Source organism: Aureobasidium namibiae, assembly GCF_000721765.1.
Source record: "Aureobasidium namibiae CBS 147.97 unplaced genomic scaffold scaffold_3, whole genome shotgun sequence".
NCBI lineage: Eukaryota > Fungi > Ascomycota > Dothideomycetes > Dothideales > Saccotheciaceae > Aureobasidium > Aureobasidium namibiae.
The window spans coordinates 174,338-197,117 of record NW_013581206.1 but is presented as its reverse complement, the minus strand read 5'-3'; the positions used below and the strand labels follow the sequence as shown (position 1 = coordinate 197,117).

At 51.2% G+C, this 22,780-nt stretch overlaps 10 protein-coding genes across 10 annotated transcripts; 7 read left to right on the top strand and 3 right to left on the bottom strand.

The window, feature by feature from the left end:
- Positions 1-13: 13 nt before the first annotated feature.
- On the top strand, positions 14-4,785 carry M436DRAFT_61133 (uncharacterized protein; the record flags this gene model as incomplete). Its single annotated transcript, XM_013574808.1, has 2 exons — positions 14-308; positions 350-4,785. The coding sequence occupies 2 exons, from the start codon at positions 14-16 to the stop codon at positions 4,783-4,785; spliced, it is 4,731 nt and encodes a 1,576-aa protein (XP_013430262.1).
- Positions 4,786-5,811: 1,026 nt separating this feature from the next.
- Positions 5,812-6,261, top strand: M436DRAFT_70243 (uncharacterized protein; the record flags this gene model as incomplete). Its single annotated transcript, XM_013574914.1, has 2 exons — positions 5,812-6,005; positions 6,063-6,261. 2 exons carry the CDS (start codon positions 5,812-5,814, stop codon positions 6,259-6,261), a joined length of 393 nt encoding a protein of 130 aa, XP_013430368.1.
- Positions 6,262-6,700: 439 nt separating this feature from the next.
- M436DRAFT_39826 (Metallo-hydrolase/oxidoreductase) lies at positions 6,701-7,686 on the top strand (the record flags this gene model as incomplete). Its single annotated transcript, XM_013574620.1, has 3 exons — positions 6,701-7,257; positions 7,309-7,468; positions 7,519-7,686. 3 exons carry the CDS (start codon positions 6,701-6,703, stop codon positions 7,684-7,686), a joined length of 885 nt encoding a protein of 294 aa, XP_013430074.1.
- A 185-nt stretch (positions 7,687-7,871) lies between these two features.
- M436DRAFT_39874 (uncharacterized protein) lies at positions 7,872-8,850 on the bottom strand (the record flags this gene model as incomplete). The annotated part of the gene is made up of 3 exons (XM_013574631.1): positions 7,872-8,399; positions 8,457-8,655; positions 8,711-8,850. The coding sequence occupies 3 exons, from the start codon at positions 8,848-8,850 to the stop codon at positions 7,872-7,874; spliced, it is 867 nt and encodes a 288-aa protein (XP_013430085.1).
- Positions 8,851-9,508: 658 nt separating this feature from the next.
- Positions 9,509-10,879, top strand: M436DRAFT_79096 (uncharacterized protein; the record flags this gene model as incomplete). The annotated part of the gene is made up of 1 exon (XM_013575000.1): positions 9,509-10,879. The coding sequence occupies one exon, from the start codon at positions 9,509-9,511 to the stop codon at positions 10,877-10,879; it is 1,371 nt and encodes a 456-aa protein (XP_013430454.1).
- An 894-nt stretch (positions 10,880-11,773) lies between these two features.
- M436DRAFT_70239 (uncharacterized protein) lies at positions 11,774-12,494 on the bottom strand (the record flags this gene model as incomplete). Its single annotated transcript, XM_013574913.1, has 2 exons — positions 11,774-12,207; positions 12,272-12,494. 2 exons carry the CDS (start codon positions 12,492-12,494, stop codon positions 11,774-11,776), a joined length of 657 nt encoding a protein of 218 aa, XP_013430367.1.
- Positions 12,495-13,791: 1,297 nt separating this feature from the next.
- Positions 13,792-16,314, top strand: M436DRAFT_79094 (1,4-beta-D-xylosidase; the record flags this gene model as incomplete). The annotated part of the gene is made up of 3 exons (XM_013574999.1): positions 13,792-13,936; positions 13,986-14,312; positions 14,369-16,314. 3 exons carry the CDS (start codon positions 13,792-13,794, stop codon positions 16,312-16,314), a joined length of 2,418 nt encoding a protein of 805 aa, XP_013430453.1.
- Positions 16,315-16,888: 574 nt separating this feature from the next.
- Positions 16,889-18,361, top strand: M436DRAFT_79093 (uncharacterized protein; the record flags this gene model as incomplete). The annotated part of the gene is made up of 3 exons (XM_013574998.1): positions 16,889-17,386; positions 17,443-18,006; positions 18,071-18,361. The coding sequence occupies 3 exons, from the start codon at positions 16,889-16,891 to the stop codon at positions 18,359-18,361; spliced, it is 1,353 nt and encodes a 450-aa protein (XP_013430452.1).
- Positions 18,362-19,482: 1,121 nt separating this feature from the next.
- On the top strand, positions 19,483-19,964 carry M436DRAFT_61126 (uncharacterized protein; the record flags this gene model as incomplete). The annotated part of the gene is made up of 2 exons (XM_013574807.1): positions 19,483-19,804; positions 19,858-19,964. 2 exons carry the CDS (start codon positions 19,483-19,485, stop codon positions 19,962-19,964), a joined length of 429 nt encoding a protein of 142 aa, XP_013430261.1.
- A 193-nt stretch (positions 19,965-20,157) lies between these two features.
- Positions 20,158-22,040, bottom strand: M436DRAFT_61125 (general substrate transporter; the record flags this gene model as incomplete). Its single annotated transcript, XM_013574806.1, has 6 exons — positions 20,158-20,179; positions 20,209-20,541; positions 20,597-20,884; positions 20,938-21,376; positions 21,430-21,790; positions 21,846-22,040. The coding sequence occupies 6 exons, from the start codon at positions 22,038-22,040 to the stop codon at positions 20,158-20,160; spliced, it is 1,638 nt and encodes a 545-aa protein (XP_013430260.1).
- Between the last annotated feature and the right edge of the window lie 740 nt (positions 22,041-22,780).

Genomic DNA, 22,780 nt, shown 5'->3' with positions numbered 1-22,780 from the left:
CACCACCGCCATCATGCGCAGCCACCACGAGCGCTTTCGTTGGACTCATGCGACCCGAAACGCAAAGGACGCTCGCGAGGTCAAGGAAAATGAGAAGGTAGTTAACGAGCTCAACTCGTACAGAGCGCTTGCCATCGTCGACAAGCAACGTTATGAGACTGTGATCGACAACTTGAGAAATTGGGAGAAGGATGCTATCTACAATGTTGTTTCCCCCAACCGTTCCGGAGACGGTTTCTCAGCCACTGGTCTGACGTTGTCTTCTCCGAGAACCACAGAGTCGCAAAACCATCTGCTGATGAACAGCTGTATGCGATCAATTTTGGTAGATTGATCGGCTCGCTACAAGGCGGAAAGATTCTCACCATCCCTTCTGCCGAGTACCCTACTGGTGCTATCCCGGTCGTGGACACCGAGTTCCCTGGAGAGATGTTCTATTACATTCCCGCACAGATCGAGCCCCTGGCAATGAACCGCGCCTACTTCGAGGATAAGCCTTCCTTTATTGTTATGAAGTCTGGTGAAATGCCTAGTTACGTCTTCTGGAAACGCAAGGCCGAGTTCCCGCCCTCATACACTGCGTCACAACTCTTAGATCACAGCAGAACTGTCAGATCTGCTGCCCCTACACCGGAACCGCGCTCTGCACCTGTCGCTGGCCCTGCGACGGAGCCAAGCACTGTTTCTCTTGCTGTCAATACCGAAAAAGCAACTCGCATGGCAAGGGAAAAGCAAGTTGAGCCAGAGTGGGAAGTCTTTGACCCTCGGCTCGAGGAGAATCCCCTCGAATTCTTGGACTACTACAACGCTTGCCTGAACGGACGCAAGGGGGTCAGGTCAAAGTTGATGCTTCGCGAAGTCGATATTGACCGTGTCAACTACATCAGCCCTTGTCTTGCCCACAACCACAAGAAGCCCGACAAGGAGGCTCAAACTGCCACAGTCGACGCGAATGCCATGGACATTGACCCCGTGCCAACTCTTTCCGCTCCCGGGCTTCCTACAGCTCCTGTTCCTGATCCTTCCAAAGCCGCTGCTCCCAAGCCATGGAAACAGCCTGAACCTATTTCTGCAGATGATCCTGCCTGGAAAAACTTCTTCGCTAGAATCGATAGAGAAAAGGAGATCAGAGATGCACGAATTCGTCCCAAGCCGGTCTTCACCAGCGAATACTGCAATACACCTGGCACAAAGTCCGACCCCAAGAAGGCAGTTCTGACACGTGAACTCTACGACAAGTTGTACCACCGTGCCGTCACAGCCAACCGCGAGATCGAGAACCGCTCCAAGTGCTGTTTTGCTTGCGGAATCGAATGGACCTTGTGTCCTACAACAAGATACGTCCACTACAAGCAGCATCGCGACGAGTTCAAGCTTCATAGGGCGCACTTCCTGAAGTCGCATCTCTACGTGGATGACCCGTTGCGCGTCCAAGATCTGGATGCGGCAAAGGCCCCCATGCCCAAGGGTGTGCCTAGTCTCAACTGGTTCAGAGACTTGGAACAGAAAATCTTGGACATGGAGAACGAGTTGCTCGAGCGTGAGCAAGTCTGCCGTATCTGCGATGCTCATGTCGACTTTGCTGATGAAAACAATTCCGACCACTACCTTAAGCATAAGGAAGAGCGCAAGCAGTTGCGCGTCCTTGGTGACAAGGTCCCATCAGTACCACACACTCCTTCTTCAAAGGTGCTAGGCGATTCTGAAGAATCCCCAGAGGCACGAATTTGGTCAGGTTACACCGGCAAGCCTCTACCTGAGTATTACACCAGGATTGAAGAGAAGCAAAAAGCAGCCAAGAAGCAAGCTCAAGAGCTAGCCGACACGATGGAGACCAGTGCGCAGCAGCCAAGGAAAACTGGCGGCATCCAGAATCCAATTCAGATCTCATCGGACGTTAGCTCAAGCGCTGCATCTGACGATCTAGAAGATATATTTATGGATGGTCTCAATGGTCCCATTCACTCCGATGTCATCGGCAGCACCACAGCTCCGCTCGCCTTTCCTCCTTTACTCGAGAAAATGCCGGGGTCTGCAGCCTCCACCAGCGAAAAGGTCAACCTTGACTTCCTCTCTGGAAAGGAAGCCAACAAAGTCACACCTTTGAAGCCAGAACAAGTTTTACCGTTTGGCCGTTTCAAGGGGAAGGAGCGTCATACCGCAAGACAGAATCGTGAGCTGTATTCCGACGTGATGGATATCGATACTATGGAAGCCCATCTTGACATTCCCATTGAGATCGCAGATGACGATGACGATCTGTACGCCTACCCTTCTCCTGCCTCAAGTGGCTCCGCTGTCCATGACGAGGCCGACTTTGATCGTCAGGAGATCATTCAAGCTATTCGCACGACCTCAGGCGAGCTGCTCGCTTTGAACGACGACAGCGAAGATGCCGAGGAGGTGCCTGAAGAGTTTGAAGCTGAGGACACTGAGGACACTGATTCCAATGGGGACGACGATGCCAGTGAGGACGACGACGCCAATGAGGATGCCGAAGCCAACCAGAATGAGCCTGGCAATGACGATGAAGCCGACGATGGTGATGAGCACGCCAACAACAACGACGATGAGGACGGCAGCGAAGACGAAGATATCACCCTCTCTTCCAAGTTCCCACTCTCTGGTGGTGGCTTTGTCGTCGACGAAATCACTGAGGCCGCTACGGGCGATCTGCCATTGACTCCTACAGAGCGCAGCAAGGCTAGAGAGTTTGTCCAAGAGATGGTCGAAGAGGCTCTCGCGAGCCCCGACCAGATAGACGAACTCGCGACTAAGGATCGGGTACAAAGCTTGACCCGAAACCTCTTTGTACCACAAGGGACCGAGAAGCTTGATGCGGCCAAGATCCTTGCTTCAGCCACTGGAAACAACAAACTCCGCAAGATGAATCTGAACCTCGCAGAAGCATTCGGCGCCATTTCCTATGTTGATCAGTTGATCCAAATGAACAAGGGAGTATATGGGGCATGGGGTAACACTATTGTCTCCAGCGAGCAGGAGATCCTCAAGAAGCTCGTTGACCATATCGACATAATCAAGAAGAGATCTGTTATTCAAAGAGGCCCCAAGACAGCGCCCATCAAGCGTACTGGACACGGTCTCGAAGACGTTTATCTCAATACCAGCGACCTACTGAACGGCATCCGTCTCGAGCTGTACGACCTGTGGAGAGTGATCATCAAAGCCAAAGAGGCTTTCGAGGACATGGTTGCCGCGAAGTCTGGGAAGCACGCTCGCTCAGAAATCATGGAGCAGATCATAGAGCTTACGAGAAGAGCTTTGGCAGATACATGGCGCTACGGCTACAGCGACAGGCGCTTTACCCTTCGACCTGGGATACCAGTCAAACACGACGGCCTTGATCTTGAGTTCGAGGACTTGGAGATCGACACTATGTTGTCGGAAGCATACCAGTGGGGTTGCGGTATGAACAGCATGCGCAGTCTAGCAACGGAAGCCTGGGATCAGGCTGTAGGCATGGTCAAGGCTGCGCGTGCATCGGCCAACATTTCTGAAACCACCAGGCATGAAATTCTGTCTGAAGTCCAAACCTACGTCCGTTCCGAGATCAAAGCAGAGAAGCGCTGGAGAAAAATGAAAGGTCAGAAGCTCACACGGCAAGAACCTCCAACCACTCCAGCCACTCCCGCCATCTCATCGGCGAAATGGTCCACTGAGGCTTTAGCCAACGACACTCCTCGCACTCCCGTCTCACCCTGGTCGCCAGTAGCTTCTCCCACCACTCCGACTGTCTCTGGGATCTCTGACAAACACGATGGTCGCAATATTGAATTTTCCGATCTGAAGATCAACCATTTGCTTACCAAAGCAGTTAAGTCGGGTTGCGGAGTGAACGACATGCGAGTCTTGAGTGATCAAGCTTGGCAAGTGGCCACTGCACTTCAAGAGGAGGCACCTGAACGTACTGAAGAGCGTAGACACCTGATCGGGGAGATCGTTCGCCAGTTCGTGCGACATGCAATCAAAGCTCAGAAGCGCTCGAGGAGAAAGCAAGGCCAGCAAGAGTCATCCGCCACTCCTACCAGCTCATCTGCACAATGGTCCACCAAGGCTGTAGGCGGCCGTGCTTCCGTCAACAAGCGTCCATCGCCCCTGCCCACGTCCCGCAAGCGCAAGGCCAGCGATACCTCCTTTCACCCTGGTCCACCCACTCCCTTCAACCCAGATGAGGTATCACCCCGCTTGCCCAAGATGCCTCGTAAGAGTAAGGATCCATTGTACCGCCCTGGCCCTGCCCTTCCGAGCCCGACCACACCCCCTGCGACTCCTAAGGTCAACAAGCGCAGCAGCACCCCAAAGTCCGCTGCTCGTGCCGCCAAGAAGGTTGAGAAGAAGTTGAAGAAGACGCAAGCCAAGAAAGTCGAGAAGAAGCAAGCTGAGAATGCTGAGAAGAAGGAAGCCAAGAAGGTTTCTTTCGACACTACACAGAGCTCCAAGCCTTCCACTTCTTCTTCTTCGTCGAAGGTTCCATCTCCTCAGGTTGTCATCACCAAGAAAGCTACTAAGAAGTCCGCCGCTGCAGCTCCCGCAAAGACTGTGGCTCCCAAGTCATCGAAAAAGGCCGTCAAGAAGGCTGCCCCCAAGGCTGGTGTCAAGAAGACTACTGCCAAAGCTAAGAAGTCCAAGACTGTCGCTCCTGCTGCAAGACCTAAGCGTCAGGCTGCTATTGAGACTGAGAAGAGCTTTGGCAAGACGAAGGTTGTTGATAGAAGGATGAAGAAAGAAAGGATGGTGGAGGGAGTTAATGAGAATGGAGCATAGAGATTGAAGTTTTTGGTTTATGTTTATGTTTTATGTTTATGCTTGAATGTTACATTGCATAGTTATCTGAATTTGAGAATTCTTTTCTTGATGTTATCTGTTGCTTCCTCTTCTGCTCTGCGTGAAATATGCGATGTCTCTTTTAGGTTCGTCACAACGGCCGCTAAGTACAACTATACAATACCTTCTCTTACTCTTGCCCTTTCCATCAAGAAGGACAAATGACTATCTCTGAACGATGATTGCCTCACTGTTCTCATGCAGCATTTCTTTCTTTGTCTGAAATCTGATTGTGCGTTCCAAATGTATCTCACCGTTCGCGGTAGCCATCCTGCAAGGCATTTTCAAACGGGTGGATGGAAGAAGGAAAGGGTTGAAAGTTGTCGGAGTAGTTTGTTTCATAGTGGAGATTTGGTGGGTAGGAAGTCGACATCTGATGACGAGAAAGCGTGGATCAAGATATACGACGACTGTAGATGTTAGTAGTTTCTATGTTTCCAATATCTCGTGTTTTGGGCACAAAAAGTTGAGATTGTCGGCCTCCGGGTGAGATGGAACCAGCTTGCAGGTGTACCAAGAATACCACTCACGCTCCAGCGAACCGAATCTAGACCATTTGATACTGCCGGACAACAACGTGATGATCGGAGTCCGAATAAGTATACTCTCAGACATCGTTCAATTTCCCATCTCACATATAGGAAACACCCTCAAAAGACCTCAACTCCGTAACTCCCGTCTCAAGCCACGCGCCGCCCGGGCCAAGCACTTGAGCATGTTTCCCCAGAATGTGAGCAAGATTTCCACCTTGGTGGAAACGTGGACTCGGGATGATGGGGGAAATCAACACGAGGGCTTTGAAATGTGTTGACATGTTATAAAGATGGCCATGTGCTGGTTGTTACCTTGATAGTTCGTTTCTTGATCAATCATCATCTTGCGTTGTCTCTCTCTTCTGCATACTCGTTCTCACACCAAGTTGAAGCTCTAGCATCAGCATCGCAGTTAAGAAAAGAAAGATACACAATGTGCGGCACCGAAACCTCTCGACCAGTTCTCGGCGGCACGATCGCTATTCTGAAATCACTCGGCGAATCAACGTTACCTGACCTCTCACTTCTCTTCCACCAGACCGAGGCTTCGACCACAACAGCAACATTTCAATCTGCGCCTGAAGCTTCAACAGATGCAGAGTTGAGAAGTTGTCAGATTGTAATCTTGTGCGTATCACTATCCCTATGCCTTGGCATTACCGTTGTATTGATTGAAGTGAACAGCCGCGATGGAGATCTCAGAGCTTCGGGCCCGATGACATCGATATTACACGCATTCCCATTGTCCGCGTTTACGACCGAATCGTTCAGCTTGCCGAGGAAGCTGGACTTGGGCGTTGGAGGGGAAGGGATCATCGGGAGAAGAGTCGGGTTGGTGAAACAGACTCAGGTGCTGCGACAGGGCATTATTGGGTGGAATTGAGGATAGGATGGGAAGAGCAAGAGATGGATCATTGCACCATGGGAAACGGCGGTTTGGATTTAGGTGGGGCTGTTTTTATTGCGGGGTTTGGTTGTATATCAGGGTGGCATATTCGGCGACGATTGAGGAGCGTGGTCTGGCATCTTTAAGCTCATAGAAGGCGTAAGAGCATTCATGATCAGTCACCAGGACGAATATACGTATTCACTGGGCAAGGCTTGGGGTTGACGGTGCCACAGCACCGGTAACATGGAATAGTTGAGTTTCCAAGATTCCATCATCCCTCGTGATAACCGCTGCGGGGTCGCGACACGGCGGGGTATAATTAGCTGAGCTGACTATTGATATATCACGACTACGACACCGATATACATTCCAGTTTCTTCGTCTTGCATATCCAAGACTCGGATTAACATCTCAACCAAAGGACAAACACACAATGGCAGGCATCCAATCCCAGCTAGACTCCGGAGCAGTACCCGGCCACATCTCCAACGTATGCCCCAAAGGCACAAAGCTCTGGCTCCTCGAATGCGGCTGGCTAGCCTGCGACGAAGGCTTCGTCATTCGCGGCGCCAACACCTCTTTGGGCTCTACAGCAGGCCAATCCTTTGAGAACAAACGTCGCAACCTCCCCGTGTACTGCTGTCTCATCGATCACCCTCACGAAGGACTTATCCTCTGGGAAACAGGTTGTGGCAAGGACTATCCAGAGGTGTGGGGACCACAAGTTGCAGATGTGTTTACGAGGGTCAAGTATGAGGAGAAGCATGAATTGAGGAATGCGATTGCCGCGACTGGGAACAAGATTGAGGATATCAAGAAGATTGTGATTGGGCATTTGCATCTCGATCATGCGGGTGGGCTGGATGAGTTCTTTGGTCGCAAGGATGTGGAGGTGTGGGTGCATGATAGGGAGTTGAAGAGTGCGTTTTGGAGTGTGGCTACTGGCGCTGATGCTGGAGTGTACTTGAAGCATTACCTAAACTTGGACTTGTGAGTGGAAAGGTCAGTAATGGTGAATGAGGGTGGCTGACAGTGATGCAGGAACTGGAAGACATTTGACGACAGAACGATTGACTTCTGTCAAGGCATCACGCTGCATCATTTGCCTGGTCATACCGATGGATTGATTGGCATGCAAATCAACCTGCCCGACAGTGGCACATTCTTCTTCATCTCAGACCACTGTCATGTTATTGAGAATGTAAGTCTGTATCACAGTAAGCTCACTGGCGCGATGCTGACGTTCGATAGTGGCGCGATGGCATCCCTCAAGGATGGCTTGCTCGAGACCACCCAGCTTGGTTCCAGAGTACACAGCGGCTGAAGCGCCTTGAACGTACGACTCGAGGCAGAGTGATCCCTGGACATGACGAAGAGACGTTTCTGGCTCTTCAGAAGGAGAAGGACGTATTTACTTGAGCCCACAACCTTTGAAGCCTTCTATTGTACTGTAATGATTAATGCTGTATATGTTTGGACAATTGTATTGGTATGCGATCAACCGAAGAGTACTTTTGATATTTGTTATCGTCTCTAAATGTATATTTTCATAAGCTCCGAAAATTCCCGAACCTTCGATAGCTCTACGTCTAGAAAGTGCAGATTTATCTCAGACCAGCAAGTCTGCGTTGTTGGACTTCACCCAGGGCCTTGCTGCCGCTCAAGAAGGCGACGGTGCCAACCAGACCAGCAGGAGGCAGGATCTGGAAGAGAGTCCAGGAAGAGTAGTAGAGGAAGAAGATAAATTCCATGGCAACGATGCTTCCAAAGAACAGAGTGTGCGAGATGGGAGCAGCGTTCATTGCCTTGGAGACGTGGCTGAAGTTTGCGCCGAGGAACAACCATGCACCAACAAGAGCGGGCAGACAAGCGAGAACGGCGAGGGTGAAGACGGTGGAGAGGATAGTGGGAGAGGACTTGGGGTCGCTGCGGAAGATGTGGTGGATCTCGGACAATTTGCCGTAACGGAGAGGAGCCTCGGGTGTGCTCAAGGGCACATTGGCGTCGCGGGCAACGATCAGGTCAAAGGCGTGAGTGTAGTATGCATCGGAGGAGCCGAAAGAGGCAATCAGGAGCTTGGCCTGGATAGGGTCGGTTGCGGTCAGGAATTGGAAGGGGAGGTCCTTTTGCGACTGTGACGCGCGTCAGCTGCTGGGTGAGAATTGTATGGTGAGAGAATCATGACATACCAGCTCGACTCTTGCCTTGCCGCTCTCCTTTACGGTAAAGACCAACGACTCCTCAAGACCAGTCTTGGGCTCGTGAAGGGTGAGGAAAGCTTGGTGAGGTCTCTTTGCTGTCTTGTCCTCGGTGGTTGTCAAGAGCAGCTTGAGCGTGTCGGCAGGGCCGAGCTTGATCTGCTTGCTGAGGCGTGCATCAGGCGAGAGTCTGATCAAAGTGTATTAGCATTGCGATAAACAATCTCTCGACAGTCGTAACTCACTTCTCCTTGAGAGCACCGCCTGCGCCGGCTCCTTTGCTAGCAATACTGAGGGTGGCATCCTCGAAGCTCCACGAGGCAGCGGCAGCAAGACCGGAGCCGAGCGACAGCAGCGGCAGGACAATTGCAGTTGAGAACTTCATGGTTGTTGTCTTGTCCTTGGGTTGTCTTGGTGTTGGTGACGAAGCTCGAGAGGCTACCTGGCTGCTCCAGCTCTCGGCTGACTTGCCCCGAACGCCGACCCGAGTCAGCCACTTTTTTGCGACCTGCCACTGCCGCAATCCGACACCAGATCATATGTCATGAGAACAGACAATCAGTTGACGATGGAGTTGTATTGGACTCGTGACAAGTCAGTTGACTGGAATGTTCGCGAGGGTTGTGTCTGCTGGAGCGGCGTGGCTGCTCTTGCATCTTGAAGCATACTAGTTACCTCTTTGGGAAGGAGCCTTGGGATGCTCAGGCAGGAGCGACGTCCTCGAGTTGGACACTTCCTTGTTGCTGTCAGATGTATTTCTGCAAGAAGCAACGTCTCCGAGGTTGTATACTTCCTAATAGTCATCTACAAGGCATCCAACAATCACTATATCTTGAGATTGTATATCATTGATGCGACAAGCCTGGGCCATCTGCGAGAGTCACAACTCCCTCAAACCGTGACGCCGGCAACCCAAACTCTACCACCTGCACACCAAGACCGGATTGCCCGCTCTCTGGAATTTCCAGAATCAGCGACTGTCAAATCATCCGACACCCCTGTCTGCAACCAGAATACAGACTTAGTCTCAGCTCACATTCCACATGCCGAAAAGGCACGCCGCTTCCGGTGATGCCTCGTCATCCCCGCAGAACACCATCAAAGTCGCTATACCGCGACAACCTCAACCCCCACCTCGTATCAAATTGAAAGTTCGCCCTAGAGAACCAGTCCCTGAACCAGAGGAACCTCTTGCTCGACCTAGAAGGAAGATCTCGAGACCTGCCAGATACCTGGACAATGTATGCGAACCTCTAATCAAGAAACGAAGAACTACCACAACTTCCAACATGTCTTTGCAGACGCCGACTTCGCCTCCTCCACGATCGGAGTCGCTTGCAAGATACTCATCGGATCCTGTCATGCTGACTTCTACGAAACTTGTCGATAAGAGCGACTATGTTGACCCTAACGAGGTTCAAAACGCTGGTTACGGTGCTGACTTCTTGAACAACTTCATCGATGATACTCCGCGTTCTTCTCTATCTGCACTTGACTCGGTCATCGGCTCGCAGAACGGTCACAAGTTGCAGTCCGACTTTCTACCAGAGTCAGATGCATTGCCAGAAGCTGCTGGACTGGTGCACCACACCGTTGCGGAACTTACCAGTGAATCGCCATCACACTATACCAAAGACACACAGAGCCCACTCATCTTGTCGAGTTCATTCTCTTTCCCACAGCAGCTCGACAGTCCGGAAGTTTGTGTCGAAAAGCTCTACAACGCCTGCCATGCTCTGAAAGGCTTGACCATACCACCTGTCATACCACAGCGTCACGTACCATTACCTACAACTTGGCTCAAGGGTAAACCGGAGAGTGTACCTTTCAGCGATGAAGATATGGATCGCTCTGATGAAGGCAACGGTGCACACGACAGCGTTGAAGCTCTACTGGCTGCTGCCGCTGGGTGTGATCAAGACGCAGACAATCAAACAACCGATAATGACGAAGCATATGTCGGACAGCCAGACGAAGATGTCCTTCTTCTCATCAACAAAGCCATCGAAATTCTACGTCATCACATTGTTTATATTCGCGGACTTGAAGTCAGCCAGGAACGTTCGTCCGGCCGAGCGAAGCCCTTTAGAAAGAACAAATGGAACACTGGTGCCGAGCAACTAGCTCTATCTACACTTGAGCCATTGCTGTATGGTGGTGCAACAAATATCGGATGTTTGATTCCGAGCGAGCGTGCAGATTTGCTGTGGCAGCTGTACTCGCAGCTGACACATCTTGTCACTGCACCTCACAAGGCTCTGGCCAGGGCACAGAAGCCGGCCACAAAAGACATGAATGCACAGTACCGCGCTGTTGACCCTCCGAAGAAACGTTCGCTTCAACCGCGCAGAGGAAAAGTCGCCAAAATTCCCCAGCCGCACAAATTCCTGTCTCGCCAGAAGAATCCGAGTTAGAACTTCGGCCCATCTGTGCACGACGCTATTATCCTCAGCTCAGATTCAATATCCGAAATGGATGACAGTCCGGTTCCAGCTCCAAGGCCGAACCGTGCTCCAACAACCGCTCCTGTACGCCGCCTTGGGAATTACAATGCCCATGTGTTCAGACATGCCCACGTACAGAGATCGTTCGACCATCAGATGTCTTACAACAATCTCGTACGTCCACAGGCACACCCTGTGTTCTTTACGCAGCCACCACCACAGTTTCCTCCTGGACATAGTGTATTATTGCGTCCTGGAGCCCACACCCGGACTCAGGGCCTACCAAGCTCAGCAGCACCTTTTGCACATCATGGGTTCAATCAATACCCTGTTCCTGTGATGCCAATTTTCAATCAGCCAAGTTATGATCCATACCAGTACATGGCTCCACCTTCCTTTCCCCCAGACAGCTGGCTTCCAATGCCCAACTTCGGGCTGCCTTTCGCCCAGAACAGAATGCGCAACCCATCTGGAGGTCGATGATCTGCTTCTACACAACGGAGCCTATGTCTTGTGTCTTGCTAATTGGGCATATTTCTCTTTCCTTCTTTATCTTTTCAACTTCACTACTTCCTTTCACCAAAGATTTATGCAAGTGGGAGTTCTTAGCGGACAGCGAGGCGTTTCGTGTTTTGGTGGTTCCTGACGTATACCATTCTTCTTTTTTATGTGTATTGCTAGCTGTGCTTGGACGGTGGACTGTTTTGTTCACTTGCTCTCATCGATCAAGTTGTGGAGATGGCTGAGGCGAGTATTAAGGGTGACGAAATCGCCATGGCTCTTGTTACAGTAATATACAGTTCTATGCTTGCTCGTTTGGAGTATGCATCCAGTGTCGTGTACAGTGCTTCTTCAGACGTCTGCTTAGTCATCCTGAATGCCCTCGACTCCAAGGACACCCTTTGGGCCCAATTTTGCTACAGTGCCACTCCTCAGACCCAAAGCCCTTTCGATCTCGGTAGCACTCATGTTTCTCTGATCTCTCATCGTGACGATATTTCTCAGAGTGCCGATATCCACAAACCGCCTCCCAGCACCGCCAGTCCTGCCAGCCTCCAAGAACTCCTTTTCGGCTTCAGCAGCCAATTCAGCACGGGCTTGAAGCACGCGTAGAGCAGGATTCATCCGTTGAGGAGGCGCTGTCGTGTTGTTTCCTTGCTGTCCGTAGGGGTTTGGGAAGTGAGAGCTTGGGTGTGCGGCAAAAGTTGATGAAGGCGAGAGAGTAGGGTTTGGTTGTACTGCGCCTAGTTGACGCAGGGAGCGCGCAAAGTCTGGGTCTGAGGCATCGAGGTTGATTTCTGTTGTACATGAATTTTGTCAATGCTTGTGTTCTTGCCTGGGGGTGCATGTGGTTTGCTTTACCTTCATTGCGCTGACCGCTGGCGCGGGCTTGAGGGTGGACTGTGGGACCTGGTTGGCGATTTGCGGCTGGCGGATGCGGAGGCTGGGATGGAGCGTTCGATGTGCGTGCAGAAGGTGCTGCTTGTGTTGAAGTTGCCGGTGATGGGCGAGACGGGTATTGGCGTGTTGCTTTGGTGGCGGCATTGGCGGCGCGAGCGGCGGGCTTGGATGCTGATGAACCCATGGTGACTTTCCTGAGATATGACTTGGTATGATTGCGATCGACTTGCTGACTGGTGTGTGTGTTTAGTATTGGCGACTTCCAAATTGTTCGTCAGCGCTTGAAGCTCAATCCGAATCATGACGAAGAGATGCCAAAAATCCGGGGTTGATGCCGTCCGTGCCTCGCCGTGGTTTGCGGAGCCGCATCTCGAGACACAGAAATGGTCGCTCTCTCTTTTGCCTGCACGCTGTCGGTGCGATATTTCTCGGGTTCGTATATTCTTGAAAGCGGCATCGGCCACAGATGTAGCACAGTATCACGAGAGCACTATCGCCAATGCACAGTCCCGACAACAGGCCATCCAATTGTGCAACTAACCGAGAACATGCCTTGCCTCCCGCCAACCTCTCCGCATATTCAGAGTCTTGTTACTCGGAGATCCATGCTCTTGACGTGGCAACATGCTTCAATCTTTTCATAGCCTCTGGCCGACATGCTTGAGGCTGCTGTCGAGAAAGGATGCCGATGCACTTCCGGTGCTGCTGCTGCAACGGAGAACTCCACATCTCACTGGCTGGCTAAACTGGCTAAAATGCTTGCTCACGATCCCGACGATTCCGATCATCATGATTCGACCTTAACCCCGTTGTGACTTTTTACGCTTTACCCTCCTCATGGCTCTGTGCCAGCCACGCTTCAATTGTGGCTAAATCTATCACGTCTGATTCGTCTTTTCCAAGGTTAGCTCACGCAGGTACTTGGGTCAGTTTCCTTTCCGCACGGGACGCCATGCCGAAAACGATGCACGAGGTGCCTCAACCAGTGACGTCTTCTCCATCAATCCCTTCTGCACCTGTATGCACTGGATGAACATTGGATGACAAACACCTTTCTCCAGACGTCGGCAGGACGAGCGTGTGGAGTAAGCACCATCTTCCCGTTTACCCTGCGGAGAAGATGCGGAGTTTGTCACCATGATCCTTGCAACAATTGCGATCTAACCTCTTCACAGCCCGGTCAATTGTGTAGATCTTGACCATAGCAAGCAATCGGCAATGATCCACTGCTGGAAGTTCGGTGGCCGGCACACTTTTTCCAATGCAAGAACATGATGCTCCGCAACTGAGACCCCACTGAGCTAGAGACTTTAGCCAACCTCAAGGTTGGCAGATCCCCATACTCGGCTCTGAATGTGACCATCATTCCACCTGAAATGTTTTGCTTGGGTTGCCATTGAGTTGGTATATATAGCTGCTTCTCCCACCCCATTGGCTTTGACTTGAAGCATCCCAATTCACCCGGGCCACATACCTCTACCATGGCCGCTCTACTTTCTCTTTCTGCATTGGCACTGCTTGGAGCAGGTGCCTCTGCTCAGACCTTCCAAGGTACTGCCCAAGGCGGTTTCCCTGACTGTGTCAATGGCCCTCTCTCGAACAACACTGTCTGCGACAAGTCTGCTGGTATGCAAGCTCCATCCATACTTTCTGAATATCCATTGACCCTCCCCAGACCCAATTGCAAGAGCCAAGGCTCTAGTCGCTGCCTTCACCGTCGCCGAGAAGCTCAACCTTACCGGAAACAACAGCCCTGGTGTCCCCAGACTCGGTCTGCCTGTTTACCAATGGTGGCAAGAAGCCCTCCACGGTGTCGCTTCTTCTCCCGGTGTTACTTTCAATGCCAGTGGACAATTCGACTCTGCCACTTCTTTCCCTCAGCCCATCTTGATGGGTGCCGCTTTCGACGACGAACTTATCCAATCTGTGGCTGAGGTCGTCAGTACTGAGGCTAGAGCTTTCAACAACTACGGACGTGCAGGTCTTGACTTTTGGACTCCCAGTCCGTTCTTGTCCTTCTCTTGACGATATTTGTGCCAGTACTAATTGTGAGATTAGACATCAACCCTTATAGAGACCCCAGATGGGGCAGAGGTCAGGAGACTCCTGGTGAAGACCCTTACCATCTGTCTTCCTACGTCCACGCCCTGATCAACGGTCTCCAAGGCGGAGAGGATCCTGAGATCAGAAAAATCACCGCTACCTGCAAGCATTTCGCCGGCTACGATATCGAGTCGTGGAACGGTAACCTTCGTTACCAGAACGATGTCCAGATCAGTCAGCGTGATCTGGTCGAGTACTACCTTCCTTCTTTCCGCTCTTGCGCCAGAGACTCCAACGTTGGAGCTTTCATGTGCACATACAGCGCTCTGAACGGTGTTCCCACCTGTGCCGACCCTTGGCTCTTGAACGACGTCCTTCGCGAGCACTGGAACTGGACCAACGAGGAGCAGTGGGTTACCAGTGATTGTGATTCTATCCAGAACATTTTCCTTCCCCACAACTTCAGCGACACCCGCCAGGGAGCTGCAGCTGCTGCCCTCAACGCTGGCACCGATCTTGACTGTGGTACCTACTACCAGCACCACCTTCCTCTGGCCTACAGCGAGGGTCTGATCAACCAGACCACCGTTGACCAGTCTCTCGTCCGTCTGTACACTTCGCTCGTCCGCACCGGATACTTTGACGGTCCCAACGCCATGTACAGAAACCTGACTTGGTCCGATGTTGGTACTACCCACGCTCAGCAGCTCGCTCTGAAGGCTGCTGAGGAGGGTATCACTCTCCTGAAGAACGACGGTCTCCTTCCTCTGTCCATCACCAACGGCACCAAGATTGCCGTAATCGGAAGCTGGGCCAACGCTACTCAACAAATGCAGGGTAACTACTACGGTGTTCCCACCTACCTTCACAGCCCTCTGTACGCTGCTCAACAGACTGGTGCCCAAGTCTTCTATGCTGGAGGACCCGGTGGCCAAGGTGACCCTACCACTGACCACTGGCTCCCTGTCTGGACTGCTGCTGAAAAGGCTGACATCATCCTCTACGTTGGTGGTCTTGACATCAGTGTCGAGGCTGAGGGTATGGACCGTGAGACTATCAACTGGACTGGTGCTCAGGTCGACATCATTGGCGAGCTCGCCATGTACGGTAAGCCTATGGTCCTTGCCCAGATGGGTGACCAGCTTGACAACACTCCCTTCGTCAACAACCCCAACATTTCTGCTATTCTGTGGGGCGGCTACCCTGGCCAAGATGGTGGTGTTGCTCTTCTCAACATCATCACCGGAAAGGTCGCACCTGCTGGTCGTCTTCCCGTTACCCAGTATCCTGCTCACTACATCTCGGACATTCCCATGACCGACATGACTCTCCGCCCCAACGAGACCACTGGCTCGCCCGGTAGAACCTACAAGTGGTACAACGGCACCGCTGTCTTCGAGTTTGGTTACGGTATGCACTACACCAAATTCACTGCCGACATCTCTCCCCTGTCCAAGTCTTCCTACGACATTGCCTCCCTTCTGTCTGGCTGCACTGAGTCTTACAAGGACCGCTGCGCTTTCGAGAACATCGCTGTCAACGTCCACAACACTGGCAACATCACCTCCGACTACTCTGCCCTCGGCTTCATCGCCGGTCAATTTGGACCTTCTCCTTACCCCAAGAAGTCTCTGGTCAACTACCAGCGTCTCCACAGCATTGCTGGCGGTGCTTCCCAGACTGCTACGTTGAATCTGACTCTGGGCTCTCTTGCTCGTATCGACGACCACGGAAACACTTACCTCTACCCCGGTGACTACGCCCTGATGATCGACACCATGCCCGAGTTGACCATGGTTAACTTCACCTTGACCGGTAACCCCGCTTGCCTCGACGAGTGGCCGCAACCCCCCTCAGGTGGCCCTACCATTCCTCCCTCGGACTACTTCTACGGTGGTTATGGAAGCAGAGGCGAGTTCCCTGTTATCGCTGCCTCTGAGGAGCTTGCTCCCGGTGCCTAAATGCATTGGCAATGAGTGACGTAGCTTCTGAAAAAGAGTTTTGGCAATTTAGTTTAATGAACAACAGTTATCTAATGAAGAATGAACTCCCTTTGACCTCGTTTGCCCATTCACAACTTGCTGCTCGTTACCACTGTACTCCCTATTATGATGGTTGTTTTGAACGAGTGTCGGTGCAGACGACAGCTATTCTAAGTGGATACCACTCGTTCGTTAGAAGCTATCAAACTGCACAGCACCTTGGAGATGGCAAACGACTTTGTATGAGAGCCCGCGATTTTACGCATATCACTGGATGTTGCTCAGTCACCGTAAGCCTTGTGCACTTTTATAGCTACAGATGACATCCGTGTTGTGTTCGACTTTAATTGTTTCACTTCCCTCTCTTCCACTACCATCTTCTTCACTTCACCGCTGCTCCCAACCAGCCAATAACAACAGAACCGACGGCAGTGAAGTGAATACGGGAACAAGTGACTCAGACACCAAACATCAGAAGGTAGTCGCTCACTATCTTCCCATTCGCTCCCTCGCATCCCTCCAATCTCATCACATACAGATAACGACACCGATCATGGATCTACCTTTACGACCTGCGGCGCCTTCGAGTATTCCCCTGCGCGTTAAACCCGCTCTTACAACATTGCCAATCGAGATCAAGAACGAGATCTTTTCCCACCTCTTGCTCGGCGAGAAGGTCAAGTACTTCGAGCCTGGCACTGTCCTGGGATATGCCTACGCTTTTCAGATGAAGATTGCGCGCACAAACAAGCAGCTCTACAAGGAGGCAAACGGATACCTGCGCACGCACAATGACTTTGCTTTGGTCCATCTAAAATACCCACGCCTCGTCCGGAATCTCTCTCCTCATGTCGCAGTGGGAAACGGAGCCGAGTCGTTCAAGGATCCTGCCATCGAAGCCACTGTTGAAGATTTGGAACCAAAAGATATCTATATCATCAACCACCGGCATAAAGATTTCCACAAGGGCGGAGAGGCTCTCACCCAGCATGTGATATTCCTCGCCCAAGATCTGTCCCATTTCTGCCGATACCTGCAACTCGACATTCACGTTTGGCCTTCTTCTCAGATCTATGTGCGGGATGGAATCTCCTGGAGCATATGCAGACTCAAAAGCGTTACCTGGATGAACTTTTGTCCCATGGACACCACGGAAGTGAGAAATTGCGTTGTGCGTATGTCATGGTTGCCAAGTTGGTGCACTCACCGTTTCCAATCATTGGCTGGTACAACACTGCGTTTCTCTTCAAAGCACCATACCGCTGGATGCCTGCTCGTCCTTTGTCGACAACATCTTTCCAGGGCGAAGCTGAGCTCTGCATGGCAAGCCCTTGGCTCAAGTATGCGTATGTTACAGCACTCGAATGTCTTCTGAACGCTATGAGTCTTGCTCTTGACGATGGCGATTTTGAACTCTTGTCAGAGACGTGTGGCGTTACTGCGGTCATGGTCAACATGTTCCATCTCCGTGCTGCTTTGTCAATTGAACAGACTAGTCTGATCCGCCACTATCGCATATTGCAAGGTATATTCACTAAGGTTTCTGTGGCACGTCTCCACTCAACCGACGTGGACATGGCAATGCGGATGTTGGATCCGGTTGCATCTATCGGGGAAATCGACTATCTGTACCGCAAAGAAGATTTCGATTATCTAAAGAGCGTCTTTGAAGTGAGTCTCTCTACGCACTCATCAGTATACCGTATATGTTTACTGACTTGTGACTGAAATATAGCACACACTCTCTGCTCCAAACACTTTCCACAACTTTGATCCTCCAGGCCTGAAACGTCGCAAACGCACCTTCACTGACCCGCTGGTTTTCAATCGCCCTTCTGACATGTATGGCTGGACGTCCGATACCGTTAGAAACCTCAGCCCTGGTCTCAAGAAGAGCATCATTGAACACTCGGATGCTGCCATCAAGAGCAAAGATATCGTTTCCCCTGAGAAGACCGGTGCTGAAGGACATGTGATGTTGAATCTCTACGATGGCACGCCTCCAGAGGGCTTCTCAGACTGGTAGCGACTGCAAGATTATCACATCTACGGCTCGAAACTGTACGATCAGAAAAGATGGAATCAGGTACAAGAAACGAGAAGAATGAGAGACACGGGATAGCGACCACACAGCATGTAAAGTAGAAGGATTTCACAATGTACCAATTGTGCTCCCATATCACCAATTTCGCTTTCTCGAACACGTATCCTGGTCTTTTAGAGATCAACAACATTGTCCAGGCATGAAGAAACGTAGTCCACACTAGCCAAACGTCTTCGTAAGGGTTGATGTCTTGATCTAACGTTCGCATCGTCATATATATTGCAGCAAAAAAACTGGAGAATGACTAACGGCATAGAAGTTGAGATGAATACGCGTCTATCTGTCTAGCTCTGAATATTTAGTATCTATGCTCTTAGCCACCGGTCATAAGAGTTTGTCAGCGAACGCTTCATCTTTGCGAACGAGTGGAGACGATTTGCGCTTATAAGGCTTGTGAGGTGTTGTATGCGTTGATTCGAGCATGTTCATCGCATGGCAAGTGACTCCGAACGTAAAACCAGATCTCAAGTCCAGAAGCAGTAAGGCCTTCTGTTCTGAGTCACGAGTTCCCGTCCATCATCAAATGCTCTTGTCTCTGACCTAGCTAATCTTTCTCCCTTTCCCAAGAAGCACGATTTCAGACCAACTTCCGTCCAATCCACCACTACCACTCCTCAAGATCATCGAGGATGTCATCAGTTCCCAAGCAACTCTTGGTGTGTCCTAATAACCACGATGCTCAATTGGACGATATCAAGCAATACGCAAAATGTCTCAGACAGTCCACAGCTGCCATGGAACGCCTTACCAATCTCAAGTTTCGCGTAGCAGGCCGTGTAAATAAGCTGAAAACGAGGCTGAGGCTTGTTGACGCAAGGCTAGACAACCGATATGGACATCACGAAGATGTTGATTCCTTGCTGTCTAGGTGCCGGCCACGAAGAGCTGATCGATGAACCTTCTGATGCCACCGTCACCGGAAGTTTAGCGACTATACCGATGTTCCCTCCGCTACCGAGTCGCACTCTGCAGCCAACAAGACCAGCGACAAGCTCCTTCATCTCATCACTACTACCAATGTGCTCAACACACCCATCTCGAACATGCATATGCAAGAGATCATCACTTCCGACAAGCCCGTTACGGTCCGATCATCTCGCTGGACCAAACTTGTCCTCGACAAGCTCTACAAAGCCATGCTAGAGCTGGTCGCCAAGATCGGAGAGATTCGTGAGAAGCTCAGTCCCATGATGCGCAAAGTCATCGAAGAAGCAGAGCACTTTGCCCACGAGCTTGAGGAGTTTCAAGAGGAGCATCCAATTCTTACCGCCTCCATCGAAACTACCGCGTTGGCCGTTTTGATCGCAGTGCTAGCTCCTTTCCTGCTTGAAGCCCTTGGCTTTGGTGTTGAAGGCGTCGTCGAAGGTGAGTGCAGTATTCTCATACTGATGTTCGTGTTACTGACTGATGACAAACAGGCAGTCTCGCCGCGAGATTCCAGTCTCTCTATCCTGATGTGCCTTATGGCTCGTTGTTCTCAAAGCTGCAGAGTTTCGCTGTCAGATATGGAAAGAGTCTTGTGTAAGCAACAAGACAGGAAAACAATCACAGGACATCGGAAAGTTCTGTACAGAAGGGGCTTCAGGGGGTAGTCGAGGATATCACAAGGTCATTGAGTCTCTACCGTAGACTTACATACATACATCCGAGCTCGAGAGCGCTCCTATATCTACAGACTGATGCTCCTGGTATCTTCCTTGAACTCTCTTTCCTCGCCTCTACCCTTGGCATCGGTCTTCTCTGTCATTGTAGGCTCTTCGTCTCCATACAAGAGAGCAGTGAGACCGATATCCCTTTCGATTCTCGCCTTGAGTGCCTGGTCGGCCTCCGCAAACCCAGCATCTCCAAATAGCTCATCCATCTCTTCAAGAGTGAGCCCCTTAGTCTCAGGAAGCAGGAAGTATACCCAAAGTGCAGCGACCACGGTCACACAGCCGAAGAAGATGAAAGCTCCAAATTGAGATGTCGAGATGAAAGGCGAGGTGGAGATGCCGACAGCGAAGTTGTTCAGCCAGTTGGCACTGCCACCGAGGGATACGCCCTTGGCGCGCATGCTGAGGGGGAAAACTTCTGATACAACGATCCAGGACACGGGACCCCAACTGGAGGATTTGTCAGCTCACCTGAACATAGTTTGAGTGTTTTTGATAGTCTTACCTGTACGCGAAGTTGCAGATAAACAGCCACACCATAGCGATGCAAACCCAGCCAGCCGCGACGTGGCTCGTCCAGTCAGATTCATAAGATCCAATGAGTCCGGCAACGATGAAGTGACATGTAGCCATACCGATAGCTCCAGCAAGCAGGATAGACTTGCGACCGAACTTGTCAACGTAGAGCAGAGCCGGAATAGTGGAGAGAAATTCGATCACACCAACAACACCTGTTGCTAGAAGGGCCAGTGTGTTACCTTCAAAACCGAAGCCTCTGAAGATAAAGGGGGCACTGGAAAGTCCAGATTAGTGATGAGCCAAGAGCGATTGTAGCACGCTACTTACTAGTAGTTGATGGCGTTGATACCATTCCATTGCTGGAAGGTCATTGTCAGACAAGCAGCCATCGTTCTCCTACGCAGGGATGGATTGGTGATCAATGAAGCGTAATCATAGAAACCGATCAAGAAGTTGCTCTTGAAGCTGCCGTCCTGGTAGTTAGGATACTTCTTGCGTGCAGTCTCGACTTCAAAGTCGCGGAGAGCCTTGATCTCAAGGTATTCAACCTGAACACCCATATCTTGGGTATCCTTGCTTCGCAGACGGGCCAGTGTTTGAAGTGCCTCTTGCTCTCGGTCTTTGTTCATCAGGTGACGAGGGGACTCGGGCATGAACAGCATCATACCTGCTCCGAGTATGAGGGCTGGGAGTATTTGGATACAGATCGGTACTAGCCAAGCTGCTTTCGATTGCGTGTCGCCGGTTCCCCCGATGAAATTTGTTCCTATGATACGTCAACGACCGAAATACAGGATCTGGTCTCAAGTAAGGACTCACCATATCCAATCCAGAAGGAAATCATGATGCCGAATGTGATAGCAAGCTGTTGCACTGCTACGAGAGATCCTCTGATCTCAGGAGGAGACAACTCTGCGTTATAAAGTGGAACAACCATTGATAAAGATCCAACTCCGAGACCGGTCACGAAGCGACCTCCAAGAACGTAGTCCTTGTTGACAGTACATGCCTGAACGATGACACCGACAGTGAAGACAACGCAAGCGATCAGTGCGCAATAACGTCGACCAACAGCATCGGCCAAGTATCCATTAATGAGTGTGCCGACCCAAGCTCCGAGTTCGAGGATGGAGGTCAGTAATCCTTGAGCAAGACCAGTTCCTTCAGCGTAGCCGTGTGTCTGAGACGTTCGTTAGAGTCTTCAACTGCATATGCCTGGAAACTTATCTACTCACTGCTTTGATAAACGAATTCATGGTCAACACCTGAGCGAACATGCCCTGGTTGTAGCCATATACAAAGCCGCCGAGCGAGGCGAAGAATGCTATGCCAGTGGTCTTTCCCGATGCCACGATACCTTTGAAACCCGAAGGGCCAGCGAGGCGAGCCCTCGCGGCGGAGACAGGAGCTCCAGATGCAACAGGAGCCATGATCTAGAAAGTATGTGGAGGTGTACGGGGTTTCGATTCAGTTCATGTGGAGAGACAGGTCGACTCTTTAATACGTGATAACAGTGGGTCTCCACGAGCAGGTTTGATCAGTAATGTTGTCCTAGAGCTGACCAGTGTCGTTCTTGCATTCTGCCTGAAGACAACCGGTCCTCGAAAGCACGGTGATAGCATGTAACTCGACGTAATTCCGATTCATAGTGCACGCCGCGCAATGACTGGGATGCTAAGGCCACTCACGTATCGGCAGTGCATTGATGTGAGTCTGGATAAATCGTCATAGTCAATTTAGCCAGATGCCGAAGCCCCGAGTCCCACTCAAGTCTCTTGTGGGGAGCGCGGATTGGAGACGTGGAGGACGATCCACACATGTCGACGCTCACCATCTCCGCGAAGGAATGAAGAGAATCGAAGTTCGAAAGTCTGTATTCCGAACTTGCCGTAGGATGTGGTTCAGTTTGCAAACTCATACTTGGCAAAAAGTGCCATCAATGTGGCGGCAGCGCTTCATGCAGCCTGAAAGCCACCAAAGGCTTTCCGCACTCCTGTTATTCGCTCACAGGTGCGGCTGGCATTGCTTGGTAGCGGACCAGTTGGCCGGCTCGAGGGGAACCTGCTGGTTGCAGATGGTGGCGCTGCCGTTGTCTCAAGACTTCACGACTTCTCGGCAGTGAGCTTCGTCAGTGCAACAACCAACCACGACCTCAACTCTCATCTCCGGA